At 38.4% G+C, this 17,077-nt stretch overlaps 1 protein-coding gene across 2 annotated transcripts in view; it reads right to left on the bottom strand.

Annotated features, from left to right (window-relative positions):
- Window positions 1-17,077, bottom strand: part of mtrex (Mtr4 exosome RNA helicase) — a 203,363-nt gene that overhangs the window by 145,947 nt on the left and 40,339 nt on the right. For both annotated transcript variants that reach the window (XM_067985926.1, XM_067985936.1), the window contains exon 12: window positions 86-165. In XM_067985926.1, the coding sequence (XP_067842027.1) occupies window positions 86-165 (80 nt within the window). The remainder of the gene's footprint in view (window positions 1-85; window positions 166-17,077) is intronic.

The following is a 17,077-nucleotide window of genomic DNA, read 5'->3' as shown; positions in this document are numbered from 1 at the left end:
TTCCTTCAATTACTTTATCAGATAAAATTGCATTAGTACGTCGATTTACTTCAACAAGGTACCAGATTTGGTAGAGGAACCTCACCTGAGGAAGTTTTTTATCTTCATCAGACAAGCAGTCAATAGCATTATTGAATACCTCTTCCACCAGCTTTTTTTCATCATCTGAGAGAAAACAAACACCCTTGATATGATTAACTGCACAAAATTAAATCTTTACAATTCTATAGCACAAAGTGTTTTTAACCATTTAAAAAAGGCAATTTCTCACAAAAAATAACATTAAAAGGAAAGTTCTTTGAAGTTTATTTTTCCATTTCTATTATTCATCCTGCTTAATATAAAAGTCAAATGAAAATAACCCTTTACTAGTCTGTACGTATTAACGAAGGTTCGGTATCACTTTATTAAATCTATATAACTGCCTCATTAATGTATACAAACTCAGTAAAGAATAGAAATGCACCTCGTCAGAATATGGTGCAACCAGTGCAACTTAAAGGCAACAGTCTCGCAAATGCTCTCTGTTTACATATTCATTAAAATGTATCTCAGGTCTCGCTGCGATAAGGTAAATGGAGTTCCTAAATACTGGTGGGCAGCATTTCCTTCCAATGAGAGAGTCGCTCATGTTATGCCTTATTTGGGACAGACTTGCAACTCAGAGAAGTCATGCAATAATGAAAGGCAACAATCACGGGTTTTGGAGTGTCTCGTCACGAGAAAGGACCCGTGGCATTCAATCCAATTTTTTTTTTAAAAAGAGACACATGCAATCTCCATGGGGGCTGAAGTCGACTGCGTTATAGTGATACAATACCCATACTAAAATTGAAATGTGAGAAATTGAAAAACTTTGATGAAACTCCTCTCTACATATTTAAGAGTAGAACCTTGCTAACAAACTGAAGTAACAGCAAATGAACAATGATTACATTTGCACTGGTTGGGAGACAGAAGACCTGGGAATACTGCTCACAATGGAATGGAAAAGAACAGATGGCATGCCTCAGATTGAGGTAGGGCACAACAAAATGGAAGAAAATTATCTGTACATTCAGCGCACCAAAGGGTTCTAGTGCCAAGTGATTTTCCCTTGCTGGGTAACAGCAATTCCTAATTGTATGTGGAAGTTGAACAAATAAGGAAGAAAGTAGGTTTTGCCTAGCCAGTAATGAGTTACAGGATTACTGTAATCTCTTTCAACCACAACATGCAGGCAAAATATTTGGGATGAGAACACATGGAAGAAAGGTACAGAAATATTCAACAACAAAACTATCCCCTTCCAATTGCCCTGTCAACTGTAGCAGATTATCAGCAGTTATTGGATCTGGAGGTTATGATGAGAACAGTCTTTGGGTAAATTGACCTGTCTCTTGACAGAGGTGCATCATCTTTCTGCTAAGGGAAACTGCTCTGATATTCTGCATCACTACAAGGTGTTGAATATGGTACTTCTGGGCTACAACTTTTAATGAATAACTACCTTTCTTTCCATTAACAGAGACAAACTGTCCAAAGCTCAAGTCAGTGTATAGGCCATTTGTCTTTGTTAGCTCAATATGTGAGCACCTACAACCGTTCAAGAATTTTGGTTCAGTCATTATTAGGACAAAAATAATGAATAGTTGAACCCACAGTTTTCCTTGCCCAAAGATTCACTGAAGCTTCTTTATGCACAGTATTTGTAGGGAAGCCTCACTAAAGTGCATGGAATAACCTCAGAGAATTTCCCTACATTGTACAGTGTTGAATCCTATCTTCCAGTCTCTGCAGCACAAAGTCAATGGAGATGGTAAAGGGAATGCCAAGGAGTAGATTTCTTCCTGGCCTCTGCTGGGACCAACCTCAAATGAAGGAACCACATTGTTGAGTCATTAACTCAAAATCTTCTGGCTGGAGATTTGTTATTTGACACTTGCATTGAAAAGGCCAGAATCATTTCTCTAATAATTCAGTGAATGAGTCAGTATTTTCACAAAAGAAAAGCAGAGGGAAAAAATGTCCTGGATCTGCACGAGGGTCACTCAGTATTGGCCAACACTGATGGACAAAAATCTGGAGAAGGATAGACAAGCAACTTTACAGGTTGCTTTCACTGTGACAAAGGTGATAGATGGTATCTTTTGGTCAACAAAGAATTCCCTTGGAGAATTGACCTTGCACCAATATCCATAATGTTCTACATCAACTTTGCTGTTGATCTCTAGACGCTTTTCCCCAGATCTTCTGAGCCAATGCAGAGAAGGGTTTGGTCACGGTTTTCTTAGAAATGCCACAATCTTCAGAACTATGATTCATTGATTTAGTTGGGATTAGATTTAAATTGCACTAACAAAGAACAGGCACAAACACAATGAACCAAATGGCCTTTTTGGGTGCTGTAAACTTTTATGATTCTATCCACAATATTTACATTCAATATCAATGGATATATTCTAGCTCTGAAAGCTGTAATAAATCTGAACTTTCTCTGCATCATTAACTTTCTCACCATGGTGTTAAAAATGTTGTCCAAACATATGATATACATATAAAACACATCCATCAGCAGAATATTAGTTACAAATAATACATATGCTGTACTCTGAGCTGTATTTTGTTTCCAAAAAAGCAACTGTGCAAAAAGGCCAATACATCTGAAATGTTACCAGAGATTTAAGCTTTCCACAATCAAAACAAGGAATATTAAAGTTTATGCATTGGTACTTTGATCAATTTTAATGTTTAATTTGAGTGTCAAATACTAGACTGCAATGGAAAAAGCATAAAGCAAGTTTTGTATTTTATTTGAAAACTTGATCTTATTTGCATTTAACAATGAATGCAAGTGCTTAACAACAAAGTATGATAATTGGTTGCTGTAATCAGAATCAGGACAAAACAAAAAATAATTTAGAATACTAGATACAACAGATAATTATTCTATCTTCATAAGTTAATAACTTGACTGTGCAAATACTAGATACTGAAAAAAGGTGGTAATTGCAGTTGTCAGTATTTTCAACGTGCAGTGTTTATTTGTTTAAATAGCTATCAGTTTTTTAAAAAAAAGATGGGCAGATTTGGGAGTTGACAACGCGTTCAGGAACTTTGGAAAGGAAAGGGAGGTTGGAGATGGAACATTAGTTTGCAAGAAGAGGGGCTAATTATCAGAAAGAACCACACTGTTTTGCATTGAAAAAATACCGAAGTCAAGAACAATTACCTTGTGATGGAAGCAGAGCACAGTCTTGCTTCAAACTGAAAATCTCTTTGGATTTAAAATAAAAATGTTTTAAAAAATGTTCAATTAGCTGTATTCTTACAAGAATTCTTTTGGGCTTTGTGAGGAACTAGCTTGTTTCCTACAGTGCTACTGATTCCCACATGTCTTTGAAATGTTTAAATTCATGTGAAACTTAGACAATTTTTGGACATGCTTGGATTGTTCATAAAACCAAGTTATTTTGCTACTAAAGGGGTGTCAAAAGTAAAAAAAAAAGCCAACAGTCAAGAAAGGAGTTGCTGTGCACATGCTTCAATCTGAGTAGCAAAATTGATTACCAACATAATTACTTCCCAATGGGAAGAGAATCATTTTAATATTGAGTTTATATTCTTTCCTGCAGTCCAGAGGAATGGTTTGATACGTGCAGTTTCCCCATTTCATCAGTTCTTTTCAGTGGTATCTAAGATCGGTGGACCCTTGCGGCTAGGACAGGGTCACTTCGCCCACATAAGAGTTTCATAAAAAGACTACAGAAGTCTCATGGATTATCAGAATGTGTAAGAAATACATTTTAAAGATATTTAAACTCTTGCCGACTCATTCGGTCCCTGTAAATTTGATAAATATTTGCAGCTCTAGGTGCTTGCTGTATTCTTTTGCTTCTGTGTAATTATGTTTATAAATACATTTTACTAGTTTTAGCTAGAACATGATCTGGAATATGATAGCCAGTGCTGTGCTAATCACCTTTCAGAGTAGACTGGAATACATGGTGAGCAGCATGTGCAATCTCCAGTGTGAAATATCACAGTAAAAGGTAGTTGACACTATTTCCATTCACAGCATGTACCACCGAAACAGACTAACTGATCAGTTACCTCATTTGTTGTTTGTGGGATCTTGCTAGCTCCATATTGTATCAGATAGATAATACTGCCTTAGTGTTGTTATTTATAAGCCCATATTAAAAGCAGGATATCGCTTGAATTTATTTCAACAAGACATTCCAAAATTGATCCACTTTCAGTGGTACAATGCACCACAGAAAGGTAAGTTTTCCCATGTGACTCCCCTGGGGAAGGTACTTTCCTTAACGGAGGAGGAGAGAAGAAACAAATCTAATTTTTTTCCAAGAATAAAATTGGCAAGTAGTTAAACCTGCACCATTCTACTGTATCTATTAGGAAAAACATATTATTGAATTTCATTATCATGTTGGATACTCCAGTTTGTAATTTCAAAATATTGCAATACAATACTACCAGAAAGACAAAAACGTATATTTCAGTTCAGTGATGGTGGTGTATAGTTTTGTTAAAATTATTTTATTGGGAAAATGCCAGACAACCTTATAAGGGAAAAAACCGTATATGTCACTAAACATGAAAATGCGTTGGAAACAGAAGCACTGATATGTATTATACTAACATGCACATAAAGCCACAAACACATGCTTCTGAAGCCGAAGAGGCCTCTTCCTCAGGTGCAATGCAATGCCAATATATTTCTTTAAACCTTTGGAAAAGCCAGTGCTTGAAGTCTTTATTTCCTGTTTTCTTTGAAAATATATTTTCAAACGACTTGATTTTTTTAAAAAAAATACACCAAACCTTCAATGGAGCAGAGGGAATTCAGAAACTACATCCAGTCTAGCCGCTTTCTTACACATATTTTACACTAGTATCAGACTTTACCTGGGTATCGTAGAAATACTTAACTGAAATCCTTTCCAAGTGAATCAAAATTGGGAAAATCATGAAATTCATAGGAAGACTTTGATAAATTACTGGTTCTCAAGTGTTTAATACAATCAAATAAGCCAATGTTTTCTGCAAATTATGCAAAACCAACAATAACTTTTTTTGAAATGTAATTACCGTCCCACAAAAAAAATCAACAATCTATTTGAAGTTTTAGAATAAAGTCGACTGCACACATTTTCTTGGCTTCATTACCAGTTACGTGGTATGTCTCAAATGCTAAAAAACATTCTGTTTGAATTTAATAAAAACACCATCAATTATGAACAGATGTCAGAATAAATTAAGTAGATATATCTTAACTGAAAAAATTAAATCATAACTTGGAGTGTAATAACTATTCCTTTTAATTCAAATTTAATTGCTGGACATTTGACATGAAGGCAAATTTGTACCATTGACAGCTTATGATTTATTTACATCTACATAATTCACAAAAATATTAATCATATTCAAGATATTTTAATCAATATTAATCATATACAAAGCATTTTAAAATATAGCTAGAATGTTCACTGAAAAAGCCAGTGGCACTCTCAGTATCTTGGATCGGAACAGTTTCTTACCACATCACTCAGGTAGGGAGTTTCACATGAAATGACCAAGTCTGAACCTTCAGAAATTCACTAGGACCTCAAGAACAAAGGTTGATTTACTGTTGTTGTACCCTTAATTCCTCTTTGTGTTTTAGGATGCAGGGAGTCTGATATCCAAATTCCATCATGCTCAACAGTCTTCATACTAAACTACTAAGAAATGTATGTAAGTAGTGTGCCCATTCGCCTCACACTCGCTCCCTATAGGGGCACATCTCACTTGCTTAAGACCACAGAATTTAAGAAAAGGTTGGCAAAAGCCAAAAGTTTCAGAATCCCCAACCCCAAGTGTACGTAAGTTTCCCATTGTTTCTGTAGCACCCCAGCTGCTAGGACATTGGGTTGAACGATAATCGAGAACCAAGTGGGAAGAATAATTATAGCACCCACTACACATAAATTAGCCTATCTGACTGGTCAATTGTCAGCAGTCCTCTGGAGTAATGTCGACCTGCCTGATTCAGTACCAGATTACTGAGGATCAAGTTGGTTTCAACCTCCCATTGCCAGGTATGTCAACAATTCAAGATGACCCCGAAAGAGACCCATAAAATGTCTAAGTGCATTGTCACCATCTTCCTGACATAGCATGGGCACACACCCACATCTCATGGCATTTTCTTTCCTCTAGTTGAGAGTTGTGCAATCTCTTTTCTCTTTACAACCCACTCAACATAGGCTGTGAACCACATGCATGAGCCTTGGCCTGCATACCTGGCTTCCAGATAATATCTTTCATCACACGCTGCTCCAAGCCGTAGAATTTCCTCATCGGGTATGTGACATACCTGTGCCTTCAGCATTGTGAAAGGACCAATACAGAGCATCTTGAGATGTGCCAGCCAGCTGGATACATTTCCATATTACTGGATGCCCGAGTCTAATGCTGGATACCTGGATTACTCGTCACCATCTGTTTAATCCAGATCTTGAAGCAAGAAGCTTTGGCAAAAGACTTGCCCAACGTGCGGCTCGTTCCTCCTCCAGGATAATGAGTGACAGATTGATGTCAACTGAGGCCCTTTCTGCCTGCAATTGTTTTTCTTTTTTGTCACAAGTTCAGTTTACAGCTTGGTCCTGGACCTTACATATGGGCCAAAAAACTCTTCCATTTCTTGCTGAGGAGCTTTGCATCAGGAAGGAGGACTGCTTGCATGTACATTATACACCACAGGCTTAACCTGCATTTGGCCGTCACCACTGCTGAAGATAGACCGACGTGCCCTTCTCACCAAGGTATCAAAGAAATAAAGCTAAAGTTCCATCCGAACCCTCAAACATCATTATGAAGTTAACAATTCAGACAGATGCTACTTATATCTTTCAATAAGTGCCTACATGTTCCCCTCTTGACCTGGACTAGCCATAATGCCACATTTGGGAGCACCCATCACCATTAGTTAATGCCACTACTTAGCCTATTATTCAACTTAGCAAATGGCGGACACTAGATTCCCAAGTATGTCTGCAAAAATAAGTGCTGCCAACTCTTTGAGAGATGCCTGGGTCAGAGTCTCAGACTTACAATGACATCCAATACATCACTGCATGTGTGACAGTGGATGGCCTTAACTCACTCTTCTTTCGAGTGGGAGGGGCTTTGTACACCTTCCACTTACTCATACATTGATCTTCAACTGAAGTACATATCCCTTAATTACCTTGAAGATCAAAGCAACAATATTATTTTGACGTGCAACAGCACAGAGTGGCAGCAGAGGCTCAATGGTAGCACACTTGCTTCTGAGTAAGAATATTGTGGGTTCAAGTCCCACTCCAGAGGCGAGCACATAATCCAGGCTGACCATTCAGTGCAGTGCTGAGAGAGTGTTACACTATTGGAGGTGCCATCTCTCAGGTGGCCGCAAAAGATTCCTTGGCACTATTCGATGAAGAGCAGGTGAGTTTTCCCCAGTGTCCTGGCCAATATCTATCCCTCAACCAACATCACTATAAAAAGATTATCTGGTCATTATGTCATTGCTGTTTGTGGGACCTTGCTGTGCTCAAATTGGCTGCACGTTTCTCTACATCACAAAAGTGACTACACTTCAAAAGAGTACTTAATTGGCTGTAAAGCACTTTGGGACGTCCTACAGTTGTGAAAAGTGCTATATAAATGCAAGTTTGTTCTTTTATTATTTCACTAAAATTAGTCTACAAAATGATGATCCCATGGAATACTAATGAGGAGGTACATACATACCCTTTCGAATCTTAGCTGTCAACATTTAGGCACCTGCAAAGGGTTACAATGCCTGCTGACAAACCCTTACCCAGTTCACAATCTAAAATGCACAATATAATGTACACCTAAATTAAACTTGTAGAAGGAAAGCTTGTAGATTTCAAATAAAATCATTGGACTATAACTTGGTGTTGTAAAATTGTTTACAATTGTCAACCCCAGTCCATCACCGGCATCTCCACATCTAAATTAAACAGCTGTGAGGCAGTCAAAACATCTCAGCAGGCATTTTAGATAGCAAGTGGAATCCATTTTAACTGGGTTACCAGAGCTTTCAAGCATATATACAAACCAGACAAAGCAAAATTCCTGTACTTGTCACAATAGACAAAAAGTAGGTGCTTCAAAGAATGTCCTTTTCTTATTATTAGGTACATAAGCTTGGCCCATTAGCCTCAATCAGTGTTAGTATTGTAACAAGCATTGAGTTATACATGACTGCACACAATAATAGGGATATAAATGTACTAATGCATGAATTAAAAGTATAATATAAAAGTCGGTTGCCATCCTAAGCTCATTTAGTTTTTGGTGGTCTGGTGGTATTATCTGCAGTTTAACTACTACCCAGGACCTCCACACCAATGTGCCATTACCTGGACGATTATACTTTACTATGTAACAGAAATTTCTGATTTTTGCATTGTAACATAATGGGCAAGACTGAAAAGGGATTGGGATTATGAGAGTTTAGATTATATCTGAACAAAAAAAATCCAATTCTGTTACTTGAGCCTTTTAAACCCTCTCCACCCCCCAAAAACTTTTAGCGCAAGTTAAGTAACAATAGCTTTCATAAACTTGGGGATAAAAATGCTCACTGCAGGAAACTGATATGTCACAATTATAAGTAACACCATAATGTGAATGTTTGACCACAAATTTCCTCTGTGTGCAACATTTAACCAAATCATAACCTCAATGATAAAGAAGTGGTTTACAATTTTGGTATACATAGTGCACAGAGAAAATTTTCCACCATCCTTTCTCCATGAGATTTTATAATCGCTACATCTCTGAGCAGAATATAGAGTAATGCAAGCAATGTATGTGTTGACACAATGCCATTCCTATTCTGTACCAAAAGAAACCAAGAAACAAAGATATACTATATAACTCAGTCCCGCCTGGACAAATAATTTCATTCATCACATGCCAAGAGCAAAAGAAGCAAATTATCCCATTAAAAAGATAAATGTTATCAGTTTAGAAAGAAGGGATGCCTGGTAACTCCAATACGTGAAACACACCTTATGAATGCTGAACATAATCAATTATGCAGTAATTGAGTGGGTGATGTTTGTTCCTCATCATGCTCTTCCAAGAAACATGGCCTGCTTCATTGCTCTCTTAATTTTTAAGTCCAAAGTCAACATAATGACCCACAGAGGAGATATTATCCAGGCATTTGGCAAACGAGAAAATTCAATTCATTAACATATATGGCCCAACAGTGACTCTACAGGGTTCTTTTTGTGAATGAATTTACATCATTAACAGACTACAGTAATTACATAATGATTTTGAAGGTAATTTTAATTGTACACTTAATTCCAAGGTACATTAGTGACTACCTGAGAGAACTGGCATTGAGAAACTGTCAGGGTGTTATTATTTGTTGGTTATTATTAAAAAAACTATTGGAAGCAGCCACTTAAAAAGACGAAGCATAGAATGTGAAAATGAACAACGTTAAACAAAATGAAAAATTGACATTTTCCTTTGCTTTCAATGTTTACATGTTATACAGATAGAACTGATTTTAGTTAAAATAAGTGAACCTTCCAAAATCTATGCAAAGTAATAAGCAAAAGCTCAGAAAAATTCTCCTATAAAAAATTCTGATGTGGCATTGATATCTCGTGCAATTCAGTGTGCCCATTTTAACCTAACAACCACTATGGTAATTATGCAATTAAAATAGTGCAAGCCCATGTAAAGCTATTCAAGGCCTTGGAGAGGGTGCAGAGGAGATTTACTAGACTGGTAGCAGGAGCGAGGGACTTCAGTTATGTGGAGAGGCTAGAGAAGGTGGGACTGTTCTCCTTAGCGCAGAGAAGGTCATGGGGAGATTTAATAGAGGTGTTCAAAATTATGATGGGTTTTGATAAGAGTAAATAAGGAGAAACTGTTTCCAGCAGCACTATAAGAACTAGTCAAAATCATTGCCTTGAAATCACCCCAAGTATCCATTCACTTTTTCATCTCTAATTCACCTCTCCTTTCCTATGGTGCAAACTAACAATGAAATATGGTTCCACACGCACCAGAGGTTGTCCAATTGGTTATTCATGGTGAGCTCAATAAAGTAGGCTATTCGGCAAGTAGTGCCATCACAGCCAAGTCGCTATCTGTCCTCACTAAAATTCCATAGATCTGCACTTTCTGGAGAGATCAATGGATATCAATTAGGAGCTAGAATCTTTATTAATTTTACCCCCTCACTCTCCAAAGTCTCTTAGAACAATGTGCATTCACTTTTCAGTAAACAGTAACTTATATTTTTAAAAATTTCAGGGTCAAAGCATCTCTATAAATTATAGTGATTTATTTCGCTTTGGGAATTTTTAAGTTATGCTCAATGTTCTCTTCAACCCTTTATTTTACTTATACTGTTGAGACTTCATACTTCTAATTTTGCGCAGATGTACAATTTTTGAATTAACTTTGACATGCAATTTTGTGTGTATCAGCAGGTGTTTTCAGCCATTTTAACAAAGAAAGTAACCACACTTGTACTGAATTGTATTTCTCAGCAAGTTTCCCTGCCACTTTTCATTTCACTTCTGAAAACAACAAATCGGTGCCAGAAGACCTCTGATACCTCGCCTAAGTGGCCATTCTTCATGTGTAAGTCTTGAAAATTAGTATCAGAAAGCAATTTATCCATGGTGGGATATCACAGCTGAGCCTAATGATGCCACCTGATGTATACTTATGTGCATTTCCAGCAGCGATCAATATATAGCCACCAGGAGCAGGAACAGCACTAGGGTTTTCCCTCCCTAACCTGGAGGTGCTGAGGCTAATTGTAATGCTGTGCTGCCACCCTGGCTGAGACCAGCTAAGTCAAGACAGACCAGGGGTCATACCCAGGTTCTTCCTGATGTGACTCAGCTACTGGTTAAACTTGCCGAGCCATTGGGGGAAGTCATTGAAATACTTCTATATAGATTGTGCAGCTTTCAATAATAGGAATGTTGTAAAAATAGTTATGATACATTCAATTCTGTGGAACATAAAAGTCAGTTTTATGTTTCTTTTCAACACTTTGATGAGTGCAGAGTATTTTAAATGTTTTTTTTAAAAACTTAACTCTCTACTTTTACTCCTCTCTCATCAACACTTACTATTTCCCGGTCAAGACATAACCTGTTCATCTATAACTAGACAAACTTTCTGGTCTATTCCCCCCACCAAGATCATACCTCATCTCTGCTCAGTTATGAATGCACTCTACATAGAAGCTATAACATGGAAACGGGCCATTTCGCCCACCAGTCAATGTCGGTGTTTATCCACTACGCAAGCAAATAATCCTAATCACATTTACCCATCCTGTTCCGACATCCCCTCATCTACCTATCCAATTTTCAATGTTGACATATTTGCTGCCTTAACTACTAACCCTGGAAGTGAATTCCACAGACTCTCAATTCTCAGTGTAAAAAAAAGTTTCTCCTACCCTCAGTTCTAAATCTTAGTTACTCTTGTATCTTTGGCTTCTCATTCTTGACCCCATAACTACTAGAAACAGTCTACTTCTATCTACCCTGTGCCAGCCTTTCATAATTTTGAACATTTCTGTCAGTGCCCCGTAATCTGCACTGTTCTAACAAAAAAAAAGCCTCCATTTTCAAGTCTTTTCTTCATATTTGCATTTCCTCACAGTAGGACACCAGATTGCTTGAATATAGAAACTTTCAGTCCATAGAAAAAGAAAGTCACAGGGCAATGTAGGAACAATATTTTCGGCTGCAACTCAGATCAAGCTGCTGATACAACTTTCCCCCTCCCCCTGAAAACACCACAATCACAATGGCTCAAGGACTCCAATGAAGCAAAGATGATTCATAACATGCCTAAGCCAACAGATGGTTTCACAATGGCTATATTTCTCCAACACGCCATACAGTTTCAAGTTCCAGCCATCTCTCTAACTTACTACAATAAAGATTTCAATAGATGACCTAACTCCCAGCAGCACTAAGGGCACCAGATGGATTCTGCTAGATTCAGGAAATTAATCGTGAAATACAAGTTTTTTAAATTACTTGGCACTTAGATAATTTATTTAGCTTGTGTCAACAGAACTGTTAAGAGGAAGAAAATATAATGTTAGATCATTACCACTGGCAAAAAACAAACTGCATATGCATTGAATTAAAAATAAGCTGCACACAGTCTGACTTGGCAGTATCCTTACATAGAAAGGTCTAAAGGAGCAAAGGGAGTTTAGGCTAGCAGGTATTTATGCACGCAATATAACTAAGCTAGCGTTATTACACACTAACCACACAATTAAAATACTGACAACTGCAAAATTTATGACTCTTCCAAGTCATATTAAATGATTGCAATAGTAAATGATTGAAAATCCATTAACAGATACAGGCATAAGAAAATTAAATTTACAGTCCATGTAAATATGTTTAAAACCACATAAGTTAAAGACTTTATTTGCTAAATATAGTTAAGTTCACTCATCTGTCTAAGAAAGCTAAAATACTCGAGTATAAAAGTCTACAATCTAGATACATACCACATGTAATGATCCAAAGAATATGCAGCCAAACGTTTTCAGGGTTCCCCATCACTAACATCCCATCACATTATCATCTCCTCTCCCACAACCAATAAAGCAACTCCTTGCCAGGTGCCCAGTTTTTTTTCCCCACCAAGTGGACCAGCTTAGCACATTTACTAAACAGAATACTTCTTTTCAAAATGTACAGGTATTGGAAAAGGGATGTCATATTTACAGTTATTAAATCTCAAATTATGAATGGGCACAACAGTGTAGTAGTTATGGCACTGAATTAGCAACCTAGGTCAGTGACTTCAAATCCCATTATAGCAAGCTGTTAAGATGAATTCAATAAATCTGATAATTTATAGGGTGGCACCGGAAAATTGAGCGCTGTAATAAAAACCCTGATTCCGGGAAGAGAACCTGCCTGGTGACTCCACATAATTCCAATCCCACAGATCGACTCAATGCCCTACAGGCAATAAATACTGCCTCGCCAGCGTTGCTCACATCCCAAGAGCAAATAAAACTAAAAATTTTCATAACCGTGTATACTTTTACAGGTGTCTGATCTACAACATATGCCACAAGCCTTACCATCTTGAGATATACTTCTCCCCACCCCATATGCATTCCCTAAAATTGGATTGCTCTTCAACAGTCATATATTTTGTTGCCACAATTACTTTAGTATAGACAATCCAAAAACAAATTTTTAGCAATGTTCAACAGTTTTCTAATTTTAAATAACTACAGTTTAAAATATATTGAGGAAGCAATGCAATATTTATCGTACTAACGGCAGCCAAGTTCATGGAACTAAAGAGCAACTTTATTTGGGGGAAGGAGGGTAGAAAGAGATCATACTGCTAAAGTAGTTAGCAGTACCCTTTTTTCTAAGTGAAGTGTAGAAATTTATAAAACCATCAATACTATGTTTCACTGCAGTTTAAAAAAAATACGGTTGCATAAACAAAGGGACAAAACATAAATCAAAAGAGGTTGTATTATTGTTGTATAAAGCATCATTCAAACCCCAATGGTGTGCAATTCTAGACACGTAATCATCGGAAGGTGGTTACTACCCTGAGACAGTGAAACAATGAGCAATTATGATGTTGGGAATTTAAGTTATGAAGAAAGCTTCAGGAAGTTGGCTGACTTTTCTCAGGAAAAGGGGAGGCTTTGAGTTGGCCAAAATTGAAATACAAGGCAGTACAAGTTAAAAATTAAGAAATTAAGAGTAAGAAGGAGAGAATCTTTTCACTCAAAGGGCAACAGAGTTTTGGACTAAATTAACAGGGAAGGCCATTGAAGTAGAAAGTATGAATAAGTTTAAGTATCAATTACATGCATTTCTGGAGAGAAAAGGATTGGGGACTCTGATGAGATGTCAAGTAAGTGGGGCTGATCCATATTTAAAAAATGGACTAGTTGGTCACAATGACCTTTTCCTGTTTTTAAAATTTCTTACGCAATTGAAGTGAACAAACACTAGTTCTTGCACTGACACTCAGCATCTACTGAAGGAGGATAACAAATTTGAGGAAATTATTTTTTTTAAAATATTCATTCTTTGGGATGTGGGCATTGCTGGAAAGGCCAGCATTTATTGCCCATCCCTAGTTGCCCTCAAGAAGGTGCTGGTGGGCCTTCTTGAACCACTGCATGTGGTGAGGGGTATTCTCAAAATGATATTAGGTAGCGAGTTCTAGGATTTTGACCCAGCGGCAATAAAAAAAAAGCGATATATGTCCAAGTCAGGATGGTGTGACTTGGAGCGGAACTTGGACGATGGTGTTCCCATGCACCTGCTGCCCTTGTCCTTCTAGGTGGTGGAGGTCGCGGGTTTGGAAGGTGCTACCAAAGCCATGGCAAGTTGCTGCAGTGCATCCTGTAACATAGTACATACTGCAACCACAGTACATCGATGAAGGAGGGAGTGGGTATTTAAACCAGTGGATGAGGTGCCGATCAAATGGACTGCTTTGTCCAGTATAGTGTCGAGCTTCTTGAGTGTTGTTGCAGCTGCATCCATCCAGGCAAGTGGAAAGTATTCCATCATACCCCTGACTTGTGCCATATAGGTGTCAGAGAGGCTTTGGGGAGTCAGGAGGTGAGCCACTTGCCGCAGAATGCCCAGCCTCTGACCTGTTCTAGTAGCCAAGGCCACGTGGCTGGTCCAATTTAGTTTCTGGTCAAATTGCAATTAATTGCGCTAATGCGCCAACAGGATGTTGGAATATCCTTAGGAGCTAGTAACAACAACACTTCCCTCTTTACCATGCTTTGTTCGACAACAGGTTTGTTTAGTTTCCACTGCACAGTTGACTGAATTATTTAACATGTGAATATAATTATATCAACACAGCGACGTCCTGCACACATTCATAAAATGGAAGCCGCATTTCATCTGACTTTTCTGTAGCAGGGTAAAATGATGAAATGGTAATCTGTTGATGCAAATTACACTATCTGACAGGTCAGTTTGGGGCAGCAGAACATATACCATATCCTGTCTTACTCGAGGTTTTTTTTTATTCGTTCATGGGATGTGGGCGTTGCTGGCAAGGCCAGCATTTATTGTCCATCCCTAATTGCCCTTGAGAAGGTGGTGGTGAGCCGCCTTCTTGAACCGCTGCAGTCCATGTGGTGATGGTTCTCCCACAGTGCTGTTGGGTAGGGAGTTCCAGGATTTTGACCCAGCAACGATGAAGGAACGGCGATATAATTCCAAGTTGGGATTTCCAAGTGTGTGACTTGGAGGGGAACATGCAAGTGGTATTGTTCCCATGTGCCTGCTGCCCTTATCCTTCTAGGTGGTAGAGGTCGCGGGTTTGGGAGGTGCTGTCAAAGAAGCCTTGGCAAGTTGCTGCAGTGCATTCTGTAGATGGTACACACGTTGCACCGGTGGTGAAGGGAGTGAATGTTTAGGGTGGTGGATGGGGTGCCAGTCAAGCGGGCTGCTTTGTTCTGGATGGTGTCGAGCTTCTTGGGTGTTGTTGGAGCTGCACTCATCCAGGCAAATGGAGAGGATTCCATCACACTCCAATGGGAACAGTTTCTTTTTATTTACTTATCTAAACCCTTCATGATTTTGAACATGTCTATCAAATCTCCTCTCAACCTTCTCTGCTCGAAGGAGAATAACCATAGCTTCTCCAGTCTATCCATGTAACTGATGTCCCTCATCCCTGGAACCATTCTGATAAATCCTTCTGCACCCTCTCTAAGGCCTTCACATCCTTCTTAAAGTGCGGTGCCCAGAATTGGACACAATACTCCAGTTGTGGCCGAACCAGTGTTTTATAAAGGTTCTACAACACCAAGTTATAGTCCAGCAATTTTATTTTAAATTCACAAGCTTTCGGAGGCTTCCTCCTTCGTCAGGTGAACGATGTGAAAATGAAATCCTCGAAATGAAATCGCATTTATAATTCACAGAACAATGCTTGGTGATTACAGACAGTTTTTTCAACTGCCCGTTGCCAAGGCAATCAGTGTGCAGACAGGCCGCCTTGGAGACACACGACAACGCAAAATCGTCGAGCAGAAATTGATAGCCAAGTTCCGCACCCATGAGGATGGCCTCAACCGGGATCTTGGGTTCATGTCACGCTACACGTTACCCCACCAGCGAACAAATGTTATCTGTTTTTAATATAACGGGTCAGTTGCTGTCTTTTCTATGTTTCTACCTCTCTATCTCTGTTTTTTTTTTGTTTGTTGTTTTTTTTTGGTGATTTGTATATTCTGAGACCTGGCAGGTAACACCTGTCTGTCTGCACACTGATTGCCTTGGCAACGGGCAGTTGAAAAAACTGTCTGTAATCACCAAGCATTGTTCTGTGAATTATAAATGCAATTTCATTTCGAGGATTTCATTTTCACATCGTTCACCTGACGAAGGAGGAAGCCTCCGAAAGCTTGTGAATTTAAAATAAAATTGCTGGACTATAACTTGGTGTTGTAAAATTGTTTACAATTGTCAACCCCAGTCCATCACCGGCATCTCCACATTATAAAGGTTCAACATAATTTCCTTGCTTTTGTACTCTATGCCTCTATTTATAAAGCCCAAGATCCCGTATGCTTTTTTAACCGCTTTCTCAACCTGTCCTGCCACCTTCAAAGATTTGTGCACATATATCTCCAGGTCTCTGTTCCTGCACCCCCTTTAGAATTGTACCATTTAGTTTATATTGCCTCTCCTCATTCTTCCTGCCAAAATGTATCATTTCGCACTGCTCTGCGTTAAATTGCATCTGCCATGTGTCCACCCATTCCACCAGCCTGTCTATGCCCTCTGGAAGTCTATTACAAGCCTCCTCACTGTTGTAGTAATTGACTTGTCAAGTTTTGTGTCATCTGCAAATTTTGAAATTGTGCTCTTTACACCCAAGTCCAAGTCATTAATATACAATAAAAAAGCAGTGGTCCTAGTACCAACCCCCGGGGAACACCACTGAAAACCTTCCTCCTATATTTTGGGAGGTTGACTGAAAAGCT

Source organism: Heptranchias perlo, chromosome 1, assembly GCF_035084215.1.
Source record: "Heptranchias perlo isolate sHepPer1 chromosome 1, sHepPer1.hap1, whole genome shotgun sequence".
Lineage (NCBI taxonomy): Eukaryota > Metazoa > Chordata > Chondrichthyes > Hexanchiformes > Hexanchidae > Heptranchias > Heptranchias perlo.
Note: the sequence above shows the minus strand (reverse complement) of the source record. Positions and strands in the feature narration are given on the sequence as shown.